Here is a 21,203-nt window from a genome sequence, read left to right on the forward strand (position 1 = left end):
GTCCAGCCTCATTGCCCATCAAGTTGTTCACTCTGATAAGAGACCTTTTAATTGTTCTCACTGTGTGAAGAGTTTTAAAAGCTCTAAAGATCTGATGAAATACCAACTCACTCACACTGAAGAGAAACCATTCACCTGCACTGAGTGTGGGAAGAGATTCACTACTCACTCAACCTGCGGACACACCAACCACCCTGCCAATGGAAACAATTTCTCCCAATGTAAATGAAAACTCCTAAAAAATAATTTCCACACTTCTATTAAATCAGTCCTTAACCTTCTCTGCTCTAAAGAGAACAATTTCAGTTTCTCCAGTCCCTCCACATAACTGAAACCTCTCACCCCTAATACAATTCTGGTAAATTTTCCCTGCACTCTCTCGAAGGCCTAGGCATCTTTCCCAAAGTGTGGTGCTCAGAATTGAGCACAAGACTACAGCTGATCAGTGATTTATAAAGATTTAGGATAACTGCCCTGCTTTTCCACTCCATGTCCCCATTAGTAAACCGAGGTTCCCGTTATATTTTTATAAACAATTGATCAACATGTCCTGACGGATTCAAAGGTTTGTGTCCATACACTCCCAGGTCACTCTGTTCCTGCATTCTGTTTAAAATTGTACCATTTAGTTTATACTGCCTCTCATTTGTCCTTCCAAATGCATCATTGACTGTGAATCACTGAGATGTTCTGAGGATGTGAAAGGTGCTAAATGAACACGAGAACTTTCTTTTACAGCTGATTAAAAGTTTTGACCCAAAGATTAAATTGGGATTGATATTCAAAGTTAACTAGTTTACTGTAGAAAAACTCCAACTGGGAGTCAGTGAATTAAGAGGAATGATCCCAGACAGCAGTTCTTCAAGGTACACTTCAGGCCCGGCAGCTCAATCAGCTCCACTCTCAGCTCAGGAGACCTCAACAACTCCACAAACTGTCCACAGGGGAGTTCTCCTGGTGCAGTGGGACCAATACTCGTGCTTTAACTATCACCACCAAAAAAAACTGGATTAATCAGTCACTGGTCTGATTCCTGTTTGTGGAATCTTACTGTGCACAAACTGGCTGTCGTGAAACAGTAACTGGTATCTATATAACACGATTAGTGTAATAAAACATCCCAAGTGCTTCAGAGGAATTTCATAAAGAAAAAAATTGGCACTGAGTTACATAGGACATTATTAATGTAGATGGCCAAAACCTTGATTGGAGAGGTAGATTTTAATGAGCATCTTTAATCAGGAGAGCTGGAGGAGCGGAGTGGGTTAGGGAGGGAACTTTATGCCTGGGTACAGCTACTAATGGTGGAATAATTAAAATCAGGATGTTGAAGGTCCCAGAATAAGAGGAGAGCAGATATCTCAAAGGGTGTGAGGCTGGAGATTTCAAAGATTGGGAGGGATGGGGCCATAGAGGAATTTGAAAACAAGGCTACAATTTTAAAATCAGGATTTGGTCAAAACCAAGTTTTAACCAGTGGCCAATGTAGAGCAGAGAACATAGGAGTGATGGGTAAACGGGAATTGGCGTGAGAAAGCACATGGGCAGCAGAGTTTTGGACAATCTCACGTTTCCAGGTGGGTGTGGGGTGAATATGAGAGTCTGGTCAGGAATGTATTGGAATCGTCAAGTCTAAAGGTAACACAGGCATGGATGAGGGTTTCAGCAGCAGATGAACTGGAGTGGGGCAGAGACAGGTGACGATAGGGAGATTGAAATATCTGGTATTAGTGAAGGTGTGGATATGTGGTCAGGAACTCATCTTGAGGTCAAATCTGATACCAAGATTGTGAAGAGTGTGGTTCAGTCTCAGACAGTTCCCAGGGAGAGAGATGGACTCAGTAGTTAGGGAACGGAATTTGTCGCGGTGACTGAAGACAATGGCTTTGGTCTTTCCAACTTTTAATTGGAAGAAATTTCTGCTCATCCAGGACTGGATGTGGGATAAGCAGTTTGATAGTTTAGTAACAGTGGAGGAATGGAGAGGGATGGTGTTGAGGTGGAGCTGGGTGTTGTCAGTGTACATGTGAAAACTAACACGGTGCTTTTGGATGATGTTGCCTAGTAGCAGCATGAAGATGAGAAATAGGAGGGTCCAAGGATAGATCCTTGGCGAGACACCAAATTTAAGAACTTTGCAGTTCTTTGCAAATGGAGGTTGGAGATGGGGTGGTAGTTTGCGAGGACTGTGGAGTCAAGGGTTGGTTTCTCTCAGGATGATGACAGTGGTGCATTTCAAGGTGAGGGTGACAGGAGAGAGAGAGAACTGTTAACAATATCAGCTAACATGGGCAAGTTGGATGGTCAGCAGTTTAATGAGAATAGGATCGAGGGACTTGGATGCGGGTCTCATGGACAAGATGAGCTCTGACATGGATCGACAGGAGATAGAAGAGAAACTGGAGAAAGATGCAATTTCAGGGCTTGGTCAAGGAGGAACTGTAGAGACCGGTGGGCTAGTGGGAAAGAGGGAAGCAGCAGAGGCAGCTGATCGGATTGTTCCAATCTTAGTGACAAAGAAAGTAAGCTCCTCACACTTCTTGTTGGAGGTGAGGATGGAGGAGACAGGGTAGAGCCCTTCAAAAGGAACTAACTTGTATTAGAGATACTAAAAAGATTCGACAGGCTGTGTGTTCAACACAAAGCTGATTTATTTAATTATTGCCAGAATAATATCCCCTATAACTGGGCTGGAGTTCATTAACATCAGCAGAAACAGACCCCAATGAATATGGTTCAGTCCTGAATGTGATTAACAGCAAAATCCATCACTGCAGTTACTTGTGAACTCGCTGGTGTGTCAGCAGTGTGGATGAAGTTGTGAATCCCTTCCCACACTCAGAGCAGGTGAATGGCCTCTCCCCGGTGTGAATTCGCTGGTGATTCAGCAGGATGGATAACTGAGTGAATCCCTTCCCACACTCAGAGCAGGTGAATGGCCTCTCCCCAGTGTGAATTCGCTGGTGATTCAGCAGGGTGGATAACTGAGTGAATCCCTTCCCACATTCCATGCAGGTGACTGGCCTCTCCCCAGTGTGAATTCGCTGGTGCACAGTGAGTTGTTCTGATCGCCTGAATCCAGTCGCACAGTGAGAGCACCTGAATGGCCTCTCCTCAGTATGAACACGTTGATGGCGCCTCAGTTCCCCAGAACTTTTAAAGCACTTCTCGCAGTCCGGGCATTTGAAAGGTCTCTCCTCAGTGTGAACTCGCTGGTGTGTCAGCAGGTGGGATGACTGAGTGAATCCCTTCCCACACTCGGAGCAGGTAAACGGCTTCTCCCCAGTGTGAATTCAGTCGTGCTCCAACAGGTTAGATAATTGAGTGAATCCCTTTCCACACTCGAAGCAGGTAAATGGCCTCTCCCCAGTGTGATCTCGCTGGTGTTTCAGCAGGCTGGATGACTGAGTGAATCCCTTCCCACACATAGGGCAGGTGAACGGCCTCTCCCCAGTGTGAATTTGCTCATGTTCCAACAGGTTGGATAACTGAGTGAATCCCTTTCCACGCTTAAAGCAGGTAAATGGCCTCTCCCCAGTGTGATCTCGCTGGTGTCTCAGCAGGCTGGATGACTGAGTGAATCCCTTCCCACACATAGAGCAGGTGAACGGCCTCTCCTCAGTGTGACTGCATCGATGATTTTCCAGGTCAGACGGGTAATTGAATCTCTTCCCACAGTCCCCACATGTCCACGGTTTCTCCCCCGTGTGAATGCGCTTGTGTCTCGACAGGCCTGTTGATTGTCTGAAACCTCGTCCACACACAGAACACGTGTACAGTTTCTCCGCGATGTGAACGGTGCTTTTTCCTTCCATGTTCAAAGGCTGATGATATTCCAGTTATGATAAATTGGGCGACTGTCAGCTCCTGATGTGATGTTTGGCTTGAGGTTCACGACTGAAAGTGATTTAAAACAGAAAAAAGCGAGTGAGAGAGAACCCACAAAAACACAAGGGCAGGTTGTGAAATGGAGATGAATGAATCTGGTAATTTGTGAGGCCGGCACAAGGAAGAAGTGACTATGAAAACTGCTGATTGTCATAAAAACCCAACTGCTTCAGGGAAGGGAACCTGTCACCCAGAGTGGACCTACACAAGACACTGGCCTCAATGGGAGGAGAGAGAGAGAGAGAGAGAGAGATAGAGAGAGAGATAGAGAGAGAGGTGGGACAGGCAGGGGGTCAAAGAGAGGGAACAAACCCAGAACCTGCTAAAAGGACCAGGGTATCAGGTGTATGTGAACACCATCAACCCCAAGTTCCCCTCCAAGTCACTCATCGTCCTGACTGGTCTGACATCCAGTACTGGATTAACAGAAATTTCCTTCACTTAAGTACCGGGAAGACCAAAGCCTTTGTCTTCAGTCCCCACTACAAACTTCACTCCTTAGCCACCGACTCCATCCCTCTCCCTGCCAACTGTCTGAGGCTGAACCAGATTGTTCACAACCATGGCAGAATATTTCACCCCAAGCAAGATAAGCTTTCAGCCACGAATCCACATTATCACCAAGACCGCCCATTTCCACCTCAGTAACATCGTCCGACTCTGTCCTCATCTCAGTTCATCTGCCGTTGAAACCGTCATCCATTCCTTTGTTACCCCTAGACTTAACTATCCTGACGCATTCCCCGCTGGCCTCCCACATTCAACCTCCCTGTGACCTTGAGGTCACCCAAAACTCTGCTGCCTGTGTGTTTACTCATACTAAGCCTTGTTCACCCATCCTCCCTGTGCTCACTGACCTACAAAGGCTCCTGTTTAAGAAGCACCAAAATTTAAAAATTTTCATCCTTATTTTCCTCCATGGTTGTATTCTTCCCTATCTCTGTAATCTCCTCCAGACAGACAATCTTCCAAGATCATTGCACTCATCTAATTTCGGCCTCTTGAGTGTTGCTGATTGGTGGCCGTCCTTTCTGTTGCCTAGGCCCCAAACTCTGGAATTTCATTCTTAAACCTCTCCCCATTGCTACACCACTCTCATCCTTTAAGATAATCCTCAAAACTACCTCTTTGGCCATACACTTGCTGCCCTGCTCCCTCACAACAACTTATGTGGCTCAGTTCAAATGTTTCTTTGCAACATTTTTGTGAAATGTCTTGGAAAGTTTTATTACGTTAAAGGCACAATATAAATAGAAATTATGAGAACATAAGAAGTAAGAGGAGTAGGCCATTCGGCCCCTCAAGCCTGTCCAGCCATTCAATAAGATCATGGCTGATCTGTCCCTGGCCTCAACTCCTTATTCATGCCAGCTCCTCATAGCCCTCAACTCCTCAATATTTCAAAAATCTATCTACCTCCTCTTTAAATTCTTTCAGTGATCTAGCGTCCACAACTCTCTAGGGTAGAGAATTCCAGATATTCACTACCCTCTGAGAGAAGAAATTCCTTCGCATCTCAGTTTTAAATGAGTGTCCCCTTATTCTGTAACTATGTCCCCTAGTTCAAGATTCCCCCACTAATGGAAACATCTTCTCAACATCTACCCTGACAAGCACCCTCGGAATCGTTTACGTTTCAGTAAGATCACCCCTCGCTGACTTGGACATATATCTCTGCTCCTTCATCATTGCTGGGTCAAAATCCTGTAACTCCTCACCTAACAGCTCCATGAGATCACCTTCACCACACGGACTGCAGAGGTAAGAAGGTCAAACATCATCTTCGCTATGAGCAACTGGGCATTGGCAATATATGCTGCTGGTCTTGTTAGCGGCATCCAGATCCCAAAACTAAATTTTTAAAATATGTGTATGTTCCAAAAACAATACCCTTTTATGTTGTATGGACAGTGTTTATTTAGGAACCTGATCTCCCCTAGTATCTACATCCCTTGATAATTTCAGTTTGAAATTGCTGGGTCCAACTGAGTTCCAAAGTCCTCAGGGTTAAATCGAGCAGATTCTCCTCCATCTCCCCTCCAGCCCAAACTGTTGCAAATAAGACTTTAAAAAGGGAATTCGATAAAAATCTAAGGAGAAAAAATATTGCTGGGCTATGAAGAAAGGACAGGGGAGTGGGACTAGCTGATCTGTCTTTGCAGAGAACCAGAATAGGCACAAAGGATCAAATGGCCTCTGCCTGTAATGTAATCATTCAATGATTCTCCAATTCTATTAAAAAGGACCAACACTGGAGGCTGAGAACCAACTTCTGAACCAATGCCTACCTGGCAACAAGCCGGTTCATAATGTGTGCTTGTAGACTCGGTTATGTGAGCAATGCTTGCAGTAAAAGGAACACAAAATACTGCAGCTGCTGGAAATCTGAAATAAAAAGAACAAATGCTGGAACTACTCAGTAGATCAGGCAGTATCTGTGGAGAAAGCAAAATAGTTCATGTTTCAGGTTGTGCAGAATGAATAATGGGGAATAAAAATGATGTAGAATTTGGTGGTCAATATAAGCTTGGAAACGGAAGAGAAATGGGCTATGGCACAGGAAAAAGAATTCCTCACTATGAAAAGTATTGTAGGAAGATAAAGCTGGTAAGCAAAATATAAAATATCAAATAGAGCTAAAATACACCCAATACAGGAGGCAGAGAATGTTAGAGAACGGGAGAGAGGTGATCTGGAAGAGCAGAGGTGAAACAGAGCAATATATGGATTCAGGTCCACAGAACAGGAGCTGCACAGCCCTAGAGCCATGAAACTCTCACAGATAACAAAGTACAGCACTAAGAGTTCTAAATGGTAGCTGAATGGTCAAAAATACTCACCTCTGAAATAATTTCACTGTTTTCAATATTAAAATCTCCTGCTGGAGACTGCAGCTGGAAAGATATCAGAAGCACTGGAGTCAGAGAAAAATCTCCCAGTTGAGGAAAGACCCGGGGAGCTGGGTGATGTCACTGAGCAATTGTCAGCGTGTGATGACATCACAGACACGAACACAGAACATCTGGGTCTGTGCAAACCAGTGATCACCACACATTATGAAGGATGTGAAGGTCCTTGAGAAGGTGCAGAGGAGATTTACCAGAATGGTTCCAGGGGTGTGAATTTTATTTGTAATGTTAGGTTGAAGGAACTGGGGCTGTTCTCCTTGGAGCAAAGAAGATTGAGAGGAGATTTGATAGAGGTGAACAAGTTTATAATAGGCTTAGGTAAGGTAGATAAAGAAAATCTGTTCCATTTATCTGATTGTGAAAAGGTTACTCACCATAGATTTAAGGCTTTGGGCAAGATTTACAGGGGAGATGAGAGGAAGAAATTTTACACAGCGAATGGTAATGACCTGGAATTCAATACTTACACTCAAAGACTGATAATGTGCAGGTCCTGATGAATTGCTGATTCTGTCAGATGTTGATGTGATATTTGGTTTGAGTTTCCTGTCTGAAAATTTTCTTCTAATACTCTGTGAAAAAAGTTCACAAAGCCATCACTGTCAGTCCAGGATAGAAATTCACAACATTCTCCCCTCCTGCCATCTGGCCCAGGATGACCGCGCATGCGCCCTGCTGCTTATTGCCTCTCATCGTCATCAGCAGTTCCTCGATTCAAGGATGACGTTTACTCAGGGTCGTCAGTTTCTGCCATGGGTTTTCATGTGATTAAACAGAGGCACAGAGCTTTGGACACATTGGGTAGGATGTTCCATGAGATATTGGGATTAGGAGAGCAGGATTTGCTTCCTTCTCTTTCTTTCTCTGCCTCCTCAATAAGACATTGGGACTCAAAGGCTAATGCAGCTTGATGGACAAATTGTCACCATTCTGAACTATGGGTAACAAGCTCCTCCCAGTCAGTAAAACATTGCCTCCTACAAAGATGGCGGCCGCTCACGCGCCTCCTGCAGATGACCATCAATAAAGATGGCGGCAGTTAACCTGCCCGATCACTGGAAACTGCTACCCCACTCGGTACAAACGGTGGAACGGTAAGTTTTTTTTTCGGAGTTCGCGGTTTACACAACATGTTTACGAAGCCTCCCGGCCCATCGGATCCATCAATCCCTCCGCCCCGCCATGCCCCGCCCCCATCTACCTATTGCGGATCCAAGAAAGAAGCGTCTCTCACTCTCGCCATTACCTTCACTGCGCATGCTTCAGTCACAAGACCAGCCCTGCCCCCTCATTCACTCCGATTCGTTGGAGGACCAGACGCTCCATCTCGGTCCTCCTGTCCCGCCCCTGGTTTTTATTGGTCCCGAGCTGCCGTCAATCACCCGGGCATTGTGACGGTTTCAAACGCTGAGAGCGGCCACAGACTCAGCCTAAAAGCAAAAAACTGCGGATGCTGGAAATCCAAAACAAAAACAGAAACAGAAATACCTGGAAAAACTCAGCAGGTCTGGCAGCATCGGCGGAGGAGATCACAGTTGACGTTTCGAGTCCTCATGACCCTTCAACAGAACTAAATAAATATAGGAAAGGGGTGAAATATAAGCTGGTATGGAGGCGCGGGGGGGTTGGGGTGGGGGTTTTGGGACAAGCAGCCAGTATTAGGTGGAGATAACCAAAAGATGTCACAGACAAAAGGACAAAGAGATGTTGAAGGTGGTGATATTATCTAAAGGAATGTGCTAATTAAGAGTAGAAAGCAGGACAGACAAGGTACAGATAGCTCTAGTGGGGGTGGGGGAATACTAAAAGGGCTAAAAGGTAGAGATAAACAATGGGTGGAAATACATTTAAAAATAATGGAAATAGGTGGGAAAAGAAAAATCTATATAAATTATTGGAAAAAACAAAAAGGAAGGGGAAGCAACGGAAAGGGGGTGGGGATGGAGGAGAGAGTTCAAGATCTAAAATTGTTGAACTCAATATTCAGTCTGGAAGGCTGTAAAGTGCCTAGTCGGAAGATGAGGTGCTGTTCCTCCAGTTTGCGTTTTGACTTGCTGATTCTTGGCAGCATTTTCTGTTTGGGAATTAGAGCTAGAGATGGATGGTCAGTTCCCCTCTGTCCGGGGGATTCACACTCATTTCTCCAGTGCAGTGATTATCACGTTTACTTTACATGAGGAAAGTCCGCGGTTCAATCCTGGCTCAGAAGAAGAGTCATACGGACTCGAAACGTAAACTCTGTTTCTCTCCCCACAGATGCTGTTAGACCTGCTGAGTTTTTCCTTCGTTTTCTGTTTTTGTTTCAGATTTCTAGCATCTGCAGTATTTTGCTTTTATCAATCCCGGCTGGAATCTTTGTGTTTAACATTGTTGCTGATGAGGAATTAAGAATGAATTTAGTTTCATGTCGAACAGGGTGACAGTTACTGTTGTCTCATTCCTTAAACGTTCCTTCTTCACCTTGAAACAGGTAATGGAAAGTGAGAGTAAACTGATCCACAGTGACCCAAAAACAAGATACTGCAGATGCCAGAAATCTTACCTCAAAACAGAAAATGTTGGAAACACTCAGCAAACCACATCTATGGAGAGGGAAACAGAGTGAATTTTTCAGGTCACTGAACTTTTATCCAAACTGGAAGGACGACGTTCCTATGTTTACCAACAGGTACAGAGTCGGGGATAAGAGAAGCATAGAGCAGGAAAGAAAAACGGTCTTGTGAAAGGATGGAAGGTTGGAGATTAAATGACAAAGGGGATGATGGTGTAAGGCAAAATTGGGCGATAATGATACAAGTAGACAAACCAATGGAACAAGTGAACAAATAAAAGACAAGTCCAGAGGAAGTACAAATCGTAACAGCAGAACCATTAGCAGCAGCTACTGTGTGGGAAAAAAAGGGAGTGGTTATGATCTGAAATTGTTGAAATGAATGTTGAGTCCAGAAGGTCATGAAGTGGCCAATCAATAATGAGGTGCTATTCCTAAAGTTTCCTTTGAGGTTTATTAGAAGAGTGCGGGAGGCTGAGGGCAGAGGTCAGACCTGAAGTGAGGTGAGAATTAAAATAGTAAATGACCGGAAGCTCACAGACTGGTGATATTCCACAAAGCAATCATCCAATCCAGATTTAGTCTCCTCAGTGTAGAGGAAATCGCATTATGAGCAGGTAACATAATACTAAATTGCAAGAAGACACAGGAAATCACCGTGCCACTTGGAAAGTGTGTGTGCGGCCCTGGAATGTAAGAAGGGGAGGTGAAAGTGTGGGTGTTGCATCTGCTGTGTTTGCATAGAAATGATTCACACTGATGTTCATAAGAGCACAAGAAATATGAGCAGGTGTAGACCATACGGTCCTTGAGCTTCTGAACCATTAAATGACTTTCCACCTTAACCCCACTTTCCCACTCTATCCCCAAATCTATTGATTCCCTGAGTATCCAAATCTTCATGGATTTGCATCTTGAATATACTCAAGATGGAGAGTGATAGATTCAATTCATTTTTAATCTGGAAAATGCATAGAGAGGGTGCACATGAATCGCAAGTGCTCCCTGTCACTGCTTGGCAATCATATTAACTGAACTTTCATCTGGCTTCAGTCACCCCCCTGAAATCCTGTCTTTCTCTGACTAGTTATTCTTTATGTCATAACTGATGGATTAAGAGTTAAACAACCCACCATCCCACTGTAAGGGGAAAAGTTAACTTTGTAAATGCTCCATAATGTTACAGACTGGCTCGTTGGATCTGCTCATTCCATACCATCTTATATTCAGCTAATGATTAAAATGCCGCAACATACAGGCATTTGAGGACAACAGTGAGTTTGCTGCTCAGATTAGCTTCATATATAAAATGGATCTGGAAGAACTGGAGAAGATGCAAGAAAAAAAAATACTCGAATAATGGCAGAACTGGCAGGTTACAACCAACAGGAAAGATTGGACAGGCTGTAAATGTTTTCTCTGGAAAAGAGAAGGATGACCTGAACATTTAAGATTATGAAAAGGTTTGACAGGGCAGACAAGTGAAAGATGTTTCCAGTTGCAGACAGATGAGAATAAATATCAGTTTGTCACTGATAAATCTAATGTACAGTTCTAGAGCAACCAGAGATAAAAACAGAAAATGCTGGAAATGCTCATCATATCTGTGGAAGGAGAAAGGGCGTTAATATTTCAGGTCTGTGCAGTTCTGATGAAAGCTCATAGGCCTGAAATGCAAACTCTGTTTCTCTCTCCACAGATACTATCAGATCTACCATGTATTTCCAGAATTTTCGAATGTTAATTCAAATCTGATGCATCCACAGTATTTTGCTTTTCTTTAACTGGAGAGTGCTGAGAACGTGGAATTCATTACCAGGGGCATTTGAGATTCCCGTCTGAGCTGGAAACGCATGGGTAAAATCCCCCCGTGAAAAGATACTTTGCCAGATGAATGTGGAAATGGATTCACTCAGTCATCCCATTTACTGACACAACAGCACAGTCACACCAGAGGGAGACCACTCAGACACTTCCTGTGTGTGAAGGGATTTGCTCAGTTGAGCCAATGGTTAACATTCTATCTTTAAAAGCTAAAAACACTTGATCCACTGTCAGTGCTTTCATGTTGGTGAGGGGCAGTTTAACTATTCTGTATATGGGGGAAAAGCACTTTTACACTCCACCTGCTGATACCCCGGTGAGTTCACACCTAACTGTAGGTGTTCGTTCTGCTTTTAATCAGAGCCAGTCCAAAACTATGTTAGAGGGCCCGTGGTCTTTAGTTGCTGCATCAATTAATTTAATGAATTGGTATCGTGGCCCAATGGCTCCAATCGTAATCGAATCGCACAACTTTATGTTCATCAACAACTATCGACTTTCAATGGAGAGGATCTTACCCAGCATTCGCTGCGAGTATGAATGTGCTCTATCCACATTACAGGGGCTCTTCGCGCAAGCGCACTGCTCCGTTGCGACCCGAGCATGCGCAGTGTGGGCTGTCACAGGAGCTGCAAGGAACGGATAGGAAGTGATCGAGTGTAGTTGAGTAATGGAGCCGGTGGCTGGGTGAGGAGGATTAGAATCATCGAAGTGAGCGGGGATGCTTCATAAGTACTCAGTGTAGGCCTGAAACCCGAAATAAAAACAGAACAGAATTGTTACGGCACAAAGGAGTCCATTCAGCCCATCGTGTCTGTACCGGCTCTCAAAATGAGCATTATAACAGTGCCATTCTCCTTTTCCCCGTACCCTTGCATATTGTTTCTATTTAAATAATCATCCAATGTCTTCTTGAATGCCTCGATTGAAGCTGTCTCCACCACACTTCCAGGCAGTGCATTCCCGAACCACTCACTATGTGAAAAAGATTTTTTCTCACATCATATTTGCCTTTTTTTGCAAATCACTTCAAATCTTTGCTGTCTTGTTCTCTATTGTTTTCCAAGCAGGAACAGTTTCTCCCTTTCTACTCTATCCAACCCCCTCATGATTTTGAGCATCGAGTCATAGAGTTATTATGGCACAGAGGAGGCCATTCGGCCCATTGAGTCCATGCCAGCTCTCTACTGCAATCCAGTCAGTCCCATTCCCCTGCTCTATCCCTGTATCCTTGCAGGTTTATTTCCCTCAAGTGCCTATCCAATTTCCTTTTGAGGTCATTCATCATGTCCATTTCCACCACCCTCATAGGCAACAAGTTCCAGCTCATTACACTCACTGTGTAAAAATGTTTTCCCTCAGAAGCCCCTCAATCTCTTACCCAAATCCTTAAATCTGTGTTCATGAGTCCTTGAGCAATCAGCTGATGGGAATAGCCTTTCTTTTTCTACCTTATCTAAACCTGTCATAATCTTGTACACCTCTATCAATCTCCCCTCAACCTCCTTTGCAGGAACCATTCTAGTAAAACTCCTCTGCACTTTTCTCAATGACCTTCACATCCTTCCTAAAGTGAGGTGACCAGAACTGGATCCAATTCTCGAATTGTGGCCTAACCAGAGCTTTATAAAGATTCAGCATAACTTCCCTGTTTGTGTACTCAACGCCACTATTCGTGTAGCTCGAGATTCAATTTATTTTCACCAGCTACTCTCTTAATAAGTCCTGTCACCTTCAAAGATCTCTGCACATGAACCCGCAGGTCCCTCTGTCCCTGCTCACTCTTTAGAACTGTGCCTTTCATTATATAGACTCTCTCTATCCATTCTGCTAAAATACACCACTCACTGTGAGGATTGTGATCCCTGAATTTAGAAGATTAAGAGGTGATTTGATCAAAGTTTTCAGTATATTAATTGTAACTATCAGGGTGGAGAGAGAGGAACTATTTCCACTGGTTGGGGAATCTAGGACGAGTGAGCGGAGTCTAAACATAGAATCAGGTTCCAGCACCTTTTCAGGTAGAGAGTTCCCGATCCTGACAATCCTGATCCTGTTGGTGCAGAAACTGCTGAACTCGATATTGAGTCTGTAAGGTTGTAAAGTGCCGAATCGAAAGATGAGCTGCTGTTCCTCAAGCTCCCACTGAGCTTCTTTGGAACAGTTCAGGAGACCAATGACAGAGAGGTCAGAGTGGGAGTGGGGCGGAGAATTAAAATGACAAATGACCAGAAGCTCAGGGTCAAGGTCACAGACAAAATGGAGGTTGTTCCAAAAAGTGATCACCCTCATTGTCGAGCAGATCACTTCGTGAGCAGTGAAGACAATAACTAAATTGCAAGAAGTACAAGCAAATTTCTGTTTGGTTTCGTCTTGCAAAACCTTGAGAATAGCCCAAAGAAAGATACTTTCTTTTAAGAATAAAGGTAACAAAACAAAGAACTTGCTGGTGTGTCTTGGACGTGATGGTTTTCCCATGCACCAGCTGCTCTGGCTCTTCTAGCAGATGGGGTGCTGGGTTTGGGACATGTTGTCAAAATTCTCATGTATCAAGTCCATCTCTGTTGCCCCCTCCTCCACCTCTCTCTCTTTCTCCTTCCATAGGGGCCAGGCTCTTGTGTAGCTCCAGCCCGGCTGGCAGGTTCCGTACCCTGAAGGACATTAGTGAACCAGTTGGGGTTTTATGACAATCCAGCAGTTTTCATGGTCACTTTCCCCTGGTGCCGGCCCCACAAATGACCAGATTCATTCAGCTCAATTTCACAACCTGCCTTTGTGTTTTTGTGGGTTCTCTCTCACTCCCTTTTATCTGTTTTAAATCAATTTCACAGGGTATTAGAAGGGGAGGATTTGCAGTCGGGAAACTGAAACCAAACATCACGTCAGAATCTGATGGAGTCTCTCAATTTATCAGGACGGGAATGTCATCAGCCTTGGAACATGGAAGGAAAAAGCACCGTTCACACTGGTGAGAAACCCTATAAATGTGGGGACTGTGGGAAGGGGTTCAATTACTCGTCTCAGTTGGAAACTCATCGGTGCACTCACACTGGGGTGCGGCCGTTTACCTGCTCTGAGTGTGAGAAGGGATTCACTCAGTCATCCAACCTGCTGCAACACCAACGAGTTCACACTGGGGAGAGGCTGTTCAGGTGCTCTCACTGCAGGACTGGCTTCAGGCGATCGGGTGACCTTACCACACACCAGCGAGTTCACACCAGGGAGAGGTTGTTCACCTGCTCCATGTGTGGGGAGGGATTCAATCATTTTTCTGTCCTGTGGACACACCGAGTTCACACTGACGAGGGAGAGTTTAAATGCTGCAACTGTGAAAAGAGCTTTAAAAGCCCACGTTCACTGATGGAACACCAGCGCATTCACACCAGTTCCACGCCGTTCAGCTGCTCTGAGTGTGGGAAGAGGTTCAGGGGATCCTCCACCCTGCTGAAACACCAATGCACTCACATCGGGGAGAGGCTGTTCAGCTGCTCCGAGTGTGGGAAGGGATTCACTCGGTCATCCAATCTGTTGAGGCATTGGCATGTTCACTCAGACGAGAGACCTTTTAAATGTCCAGACTGTGGGAAGTGCTTTAAAAGGTCTGAAAAACTGACGTCCCATCAACGTGTTCACACTGACGAGAGACCGTTCGTGTGTTCTCACTGTGGGACGGGGTTCAGGCGAGCAGGCAAACTCACTGCACACCGGCGAGTTCACACTGGGGAGAGACCGTTCACCTGCTCGGAGTGTGGGAAGAGATTCATTCGTTTATCTCATCTCACTACACATCACCTTGTTCACACAGATACGAGACCTTTTCAATGTTCTGACTGTGAGAAGCACTTTAAAAGCAGAAATGATCTGGTGAATCATCAGCAAATTCACACCGGGGAGAGGTCGTTCACCTGCTCTGTGTGTGAGAAGAGATTCACTCGTTCATCCAACCTGCTGAAACATCAGCGAATTCACAAGTGATTACAGGGGTTGGATTCTGCTGTTGTTGCTGCTGTTAATCACATCCTGGACTAAACCATGTCCATTCTGACAGTTGGGGTTGATCTCTAATGTCAGTTGCCCAGTTTAGACTTAGCGTGTACCTGCACCGTCTCTCAATCATGTGTGAATAAACCATCATGTCTGCAAACCTCGTTTTCAATGTAAATCACTCAGAAACTGTCTTGAACTAAAGATGAACAATAAACAGATCACAGTGCAATCCTGCAGCTCAATATTGACCGGAGAAAGTCTGTTCTGTAACTCAAGGATGAGGATTGGTAAGCTCTGAATGTTTGTAGGCTCGAGCTGTTTGTGAGACGGGCTGATCAAAGCTGTTAATTTGTCAGATATTGAAGGAATTACTCTGAAAACAAACTCACCAATTTATAACCTCAGACTCTGCTCTCTGCTGTAATTAATACTCAGCATCCATTCGTGCTGATTTGCAGTGAATCACTGAATATCTTGTGGAATCTTTGTTCCTTGTTTTGTGAAATAGCTCTCCCCATTAGTGCTGAACTGCTGGATAACTCTGATTACATTTAGACACGTCTAGAAAGGGTCTGTGTGCCCACATTTCACTGTGATTTGAAAACAATAAACAATGTTCATGGCCTGACTTGTAGTCTGGTATCCAGGTGATTTGTGAAGAAAGATTTAATTCACTCACTCAGCAGCTTGAGGGGAGCCAGACTGAGGTTTAATGAACATAAGAAATAGGAGCAGGAAAGGCCATTCAGCCCATTAAGCCTGCTCTGCTAGTCGATACGATCATGTCTGATCTTCTACCTTAGCTCCACACTCCCCACAAACCTTAATTCCCCTTGTCCCCAAACTTCTATTGACCTCTGATTCAAATATAATTGAGAACCACAGCTCCCTGGGATAGAAAATTCCAAAACCCTTTTGACCTCTGTTTTAAATATAATTGAGAACCACAGCTCCCTGGGTTAGAAAATTCCAAAACCCTATCGACCTCTGTTTTAAATATAACTGAGAACCACGGATCCTTGGGATAGAAAATTCCAAAACCCTATTAACCTCTGTCTTAAATATAACTGAGAACCATGGATCCTTGGGATAGAAAATTCCAAAACCCTATCGACCTCTGTCTTAAATAAAACTGAGAACCACGGCTCCCTGGGGTAGAAAATTCCAAAGGATCACAATTCTGAATGAAGAAATTCCTCCTCATCTCAGTCATGAATGGTTGACCCCTTATTCTGAGACTAATCCCCGTGTCTAGATTCTCCAGATGGGAAACTTTTTCTCAGCATCTACTTTTCAGGCCCCTTAAGAATGTATCAGTTAGATCACCTCTCATTCTTCTAAACTCCATTCAATATAGGCTTAATCAGCTCAATCTCTCCTCATGGGACAATCTCCTCATCCCAGGAACCAGTCTGGTGAACATTTGTTTCACTCCCTCTAGATCAAGTATGTCTTTCTTTAGGTAAGGAGACTAAACCCACACACAGTACTCCAGGTGAGGCCTCACCAATGCTCTGTGTAATTGTAGTAAGACATCTTTACTCTTATACTCCAATCCCTTTGTAATAAAAGCTAACAGATCATTTACCATTTGCTTGATGTACCTGCGTGTTAACTTTCTGTGATTCATGTACAAGAACAGCCAGGTCATTCTGAATGCAAATATTTCCCAGTCTCTCACCATTCAAAAAATATTATTTTTTTTATTATTCCTACCAAAGTGTATAACTTCACATTTCACCATGTTGTATTTCATCTGCCATGTTCTTACCCAACCTGTCTATATCCCTCTGCAGCCTCTTTGTGTCCTCCTCAGCACTTACTTTCCCACCCAACATTGTATCATCAGAAAACCTGGATTCATTACACTCAGTCCCCTCATCTGAATCATTGATATCGATTGTAAATAGCTGAGGCACAACTACTAATCCTTGTGGTACCTGCTAGTCACAACCTGCCACCCTGAAAATGTCCCGTTTATTCCTACTCTCTGTTTTCTGACCATTAACCAATCCTCAGTCCATGCTAAGATACCCCCAAACACCAGACCGAATTATGTGTAATTACCTCTTGTGTGGCCCCTTATCAAATGCTTTTTGAAAATCCAAATACACAACATCTCTTGATACCCTCATTATCCTCCTTACTTATTACATTTTCAAAAAGCTCTGAACAGATTTGTCAAATATGAATCCATAAATCCTTTCATAAATCCATATTGGCTCTGCTTAATCAGTTAATGATTTTCTAAATGCCCTGTTAACACATCCCTCATGATAGATTCCTACATTTTGCCAATTATTGATGTTAGGCTAACTGGTTTCTAGTTCCCCATTTTCTCTCTTCCTCCTTTTCAGATAAGTGAGATGATGTTTGCTACCAAGGCTAGGACAGACACTCTGGAAGGTATAGGCAGCTGGGACTTGTCCATGAGGGTAACCAAAAGTCTGGGAACTGAAATAATCCAGAGTGATGATGAGTTGTTAGTCGTGGCTCAGTGTTGCATTTATGTCTGAGTCAGGAGGCTGTGGGTCCAAATCCACATCCAGAAAGATGAGCATAAAGTCCAGGCTGACATTCCACTGCAGTGCTGAGGGAGCATTGCACTGTCAGAGACGGCACTGAGACAGAATGGATGGGTGTAAGAGATCCATTGACACTATTTCAAAGAGCTGGGGGTTTCTACCAAGAGTTTTGGTCAATATTTATCCCTCAAACAACATCACTGAAACAGATCATCTGGGTATTATCAATTTTTTGTCTATGGGATCCTGCTGTGCATAAATTAGCTGCTGTATTTTCTACATTACAACATTGACTGCACTTCGAAGGAATTTCATTGGCTGTAAAATGCTTTGGGACATCCCTGATGTCATTAAAGGCTCTGCAGAAATACAAATCTTTCTTTAACAGTGGAGAAAAGGCCCAGAAATGGAACAGTCAAGAACAGGATTTCAATTTGTCTCCTCTTAACCTGGAGAAAACAAATACTCCACACACTGTGTTGGACACCAAGTTGATTTATTTGACATTTGACCAGAATATTAAACTCCAGCCCTGTTGCAGGGATTATTAACATCAGGAGGAATAAACTCCCAAGAGCTGGATTTTCAAAGAGGTTTGGAAACCTGACACTGGATTAATTCCAAGTTCAGACACTGCACCTGAACTGCATTGCTCTTGTGACACTATTTTTAAATGTAAATGAGCTGTTTTGGCAGGAGGTGAGCTCACCATCCAATCCGAGGCACCAAGTGCCTCCAGGGGGAGGGAGCCTCTTGTCTGACGCCAGCAGCAAATGCAGACAGCAGCCATTTTGGGGTTTGCTGCTGCTTTGCAGAGGGGAGCTGGCAGTTCATGAAATGACCAGGACAATAAAGAAAACATAAGTGCGCACTGACGTCAAGTTGAGGTACAGCGCTCAAACCAGAACAAGTCTACCCAATAAATTTTACACACAAAAAAAAGAAAATTAACTTCCTTTTGACGCTTAGTAACTCTAACAGCTGTGCACTAACATGTCTGGCATCATCCTGTAAGTAAGCCTGGGTAATAAACTTTAGTGCAGCCCAACCATGTTCAGGTTCATTTCGTTTCATATTCATTGTAATAAGCTAACAAGGTTAAAACACAATTTTCCGCTAACGCTGAGATGAGAAGCCATTTTGATGTTAACCTTTTACAACAAACTAACCCAAAACAGCATCATGAAGCAGTGACTGATGAGCAACAGATGATTGGTAGTTAAGTAGAAGTCGCTTTATGTTGTTTCTGTATTTCTCCATTAGCATTTCTTATGAGAGAATTAAAGTGCTGTAACAGCTGAGAAAGAAATGGGATAAGCCCTGGCCTTGCTCCCTTTCAGGAACACACACTGTCCTTGATTGTTGAGTCTATCTTAATGAATGGGCTCCTGTAAAGACACCAAGATAAGAGACACAGCTTAAAGGAAGGAACTGTCCTAAGTTTAAGACAATGTGGTAAATTAGCTAAAACCAATGGAGTTAGCTCTTGGCACATTCTTGACAAATAATAGACCAATTAGCTATTTCCAACAACTTGGCTAAGGTGGGCTTACAACATCTTTTAAGTATAAAAATGAAGGTTTCGAGAATCCATTTTGTTAGCATGTTATCTGTGTGTCGAATGACGGAGGGTTATCCTCACTTCACATCTTCGGCCTGATCAACCGAGCAACATTGAGAAGTCTATTTAATTGTTAAAGTTAAACATTCTCCTCTTACTGTTAATTGAAACTTTGATTTAATCTTTCTAACTTGTTACCTTTCCACCTTTTAATGGTTAATAAATCTTTTTGAAATGACCATTTAAAGTGTTAATTCCTACCAGATGGTTAAGTCCTGTAGAACCTGATGATTTCATTCACAATTGGGGATTTATTGCAAACAACCTGTATCCCATAAATCAATTTAGAATCCAGAAGAAAAGATTGAAAATCCCATTCTGTTCAAGACAGACTCCGTAACAAGTTCTTGAATGAGATTAAATTGGTTCATTGGTGGTTAATCAGATGGTTAATTGGTGGTGAGTTATTTGGCACTTTGAAAATCACAAACTGTCTCAGAGGCAGCGGATCCAGTGCCTCTGACCAGGAAAGTAATTTTCAAGTTGCACAAATCCCAGTTCCCACCCTCGTCAGGAAGTGAAAATCCAACCCCAGCTATCAAAATGAACATAGTTCAAACCTGGATGTGATTCACAGCAGCAATAACAGCAGAATCCAACCCCTGTTGTCATATGTGAAACTTCTGGTGTCTCTTCAGGTTAGATGAAAAAGTGAATCTCTTCCCACACACACAGCAGGTGAACAGCCTCTCCCCAGTGTGAACTCGCTGGTGTTTGAGCAAATTTATAGGTCCTTTGAAACTCTTCTCACAGTCAGAGCATTTGAACAATCTCTGATCACTGTGAACAAGTTGATGTGTCAGCAGAGCAGATGACTGAGTGAAGCCTTTCCCACACACAGAGCAGGTGAACGGCCTCTCCCCAGTGTGAACCCGCTGGTGGGTCCCCAGGTTAGATGAGCTCATGAATCCCTTCCCACACACGAACAGCTGAACGGCCTCACGCCACTGTGAACACACTGGTGTGTCAGAAGATTTGATAACTGCGTGAAACCCTTCCCACAATCGATGCAGGTGAATGGCCTCTCCCCAGTGTGAATACGCCGATGAATATCCAGCTGGGATGGGGAAATAAATCCAGCTCCACAGTCCCCACATTTCCACGGTTTTACCGTGGTGCGGGTGTCCTTGTGTCTCTCCAGGTTGGATCCTTGACCAAACACACAGACACATGTATGGTTTTGCCCCACTATAAATGCTGTAATTTTTTCAGGTTGTGTAACTAGCTAAAGCTCTTTGCACAGTCAGTGCACTGGAACACTCTCACCGGTGTGAGTGCGTCTTGGTGCTTTTCCAGTCATATAGATGAGTGATTTTTTTTTTCTACAGTCAGAATAGGCAAATATTTCTCCTTCCACATTCAAAGGCCGGTGATATTCAGCTCCTGATGAATCAAGTGACTCTGTTAGATCTTGATGTGATATGTTGTTTGAGTTACCAGTCTATAAATTCTCCCTTCTGATTCCCCTGTAAGCAGAGGTTTCAAAGGACCTCATTGTAAGCACAGCACAGAAATTCAGAAAAGTTAATTTTAGTTTCTACGGAACATTTTTTCCTCTCTTGTTCCCCCAAAGCTGTAAATCCCCGTCCCACACACTCTCCCTCCTCCCTGGGCTGAAATTCGAATAAAGTGTTGGATAATTCTCTGTATCCTTTTAATAAATTCTACAACTGGAGATCATGTTTTACAAGGGGCCATTTGTTAACAGTTTCCCAAACACAGATCAGATTCCTCATTGGTTTAAGCCCAAAGTGTAACCTCTTATTTATTGTCCACCCTCCCCCATCCTCTGATGTGAACCATCCTCCACTCGCTGACCCAGGATGACGGCCGTTAACCTGGGCCTGTTCCCAGGAGGGAGAAGCCCCGCAGCTGCAAACCAGGAGCTGACAATTATT

At 43.8% G+C, this 21,203-nt stretch overlaps 5 protein-coding genes across 10 annotated transcripts in view; 3 read left to right on the forward strand and 2 right to left on the reverse strand.

Moving 5' to 3' along the window:
* LOC144697062 (uncharacterized) overlaps window positions 1-21,203 on the forward strand; it is a 464,933-nt gene that overhangs the window by 274,467 nt on the left and 169,263 nt on the right. The window lies entirely within an intron of this gene.
* LOC144697305 (uncharacterized) overlaps window positions 1-21,203 on the forward strand; it is a 110,967-nt gene that overhangs the window by 64,954 nt on the left and 24,810 nt on the right. The gene's annotated exons all lie outside the window — the stretch shown is intronic.
* Window positions 2,638-8,039, reverse strand: LOC144697065 (uncharacterized). 2 transcript variants are annotated; one of them, XM_078568864.1, is made up of 5 exons: window positions 7,999-8,039; window positions 7,265-7,369; window positions 6,177-6,782; window positions 3,352-3,897; window positions 2,638-3,267 (listed from the first exon to the last, which is right to left on the reverse strand). In XM_078568864.1, exons 4-5 carry the CDS (start codon window positions 3,813-3,815, stop codon window positions 2,778-2,780), a joined length of 954 nt encoding a protein of 317 aa, XP_078424990.1. In that variant the 5' UTR covers window positions 3,816-3,897; window positions 6,177-6,782; window positions 7,265-7,369; window positions 7,999-8,039; the 3' UTR covers window positions 2,638-2,777. The 2 variants fall into 2 exon arrangements, with proteins under 2 accessions (XP_078424990.1, XP_078424991.1); XM_078568865.1 differs by lacking the exon at window positions 6,177-6,782.
* LOC144697036 (uncharacterized) lies at window positions 11,782-15,783 on the forward strand. The gene is made up of 2 exons (XM_078568818.1): window positions 11,782-11,859; window positions 14,004-15,783. Exon 2 carries the CDS (start codon window positions 14,065-14,067, stop codon window positions 15,145-15,147), a length of 1,083 nt encoding a protein of 360 aa, XP_078424944.1. The 5' UTR covers window positions 11,782-11,859; window positions 14,004-14,064; the 3' UTR covers window positions 15,148-15,783.
* The window catches only part of LOC144697259 (uncharacterized), a 488,548-nt gene continuing 486,231 nt past the window's right edge, over window positions 18,887-21,203 (reverse strand). For 2 of the 4 annotated variants that reach the window (XM_078569196.1, XM_078569195.1), the window contains exon 2: window positions 18,887-20,771. In XM_078569196.1, the coding sequence (XP_078425322.1) occupies window positions 19,914-20,477 (564 nt within the window). In that variant the 5' untranslated portion in view covers window positions 20,478-20,771 and the 3' untranslated portion in view covers window positions 18,887-19,913. Of the gene's footprint in view, window positions 21,147-21,203 lie in introns of those variants that run through there. The other 2 variants (XM_078569198.1, XM_078569197.1) reach the window with 2 other exon arrangements.

Source organism: Cetorhinus maximus, chromosome 23, assembly GCF_964194155.1.
Source record: "Cetorhinus maximus chromosome 23, sCetMax3.hap1.1, whole genome shotgun sequence".
NCBI classification, from domain to species: domain Eukaryota; kingdom Metazoa; phylum Chordata; class Chondrichthyes; order Lamniformes; family Cetorhinidae; genus Cetorhinus; species Cetorhinus maximus.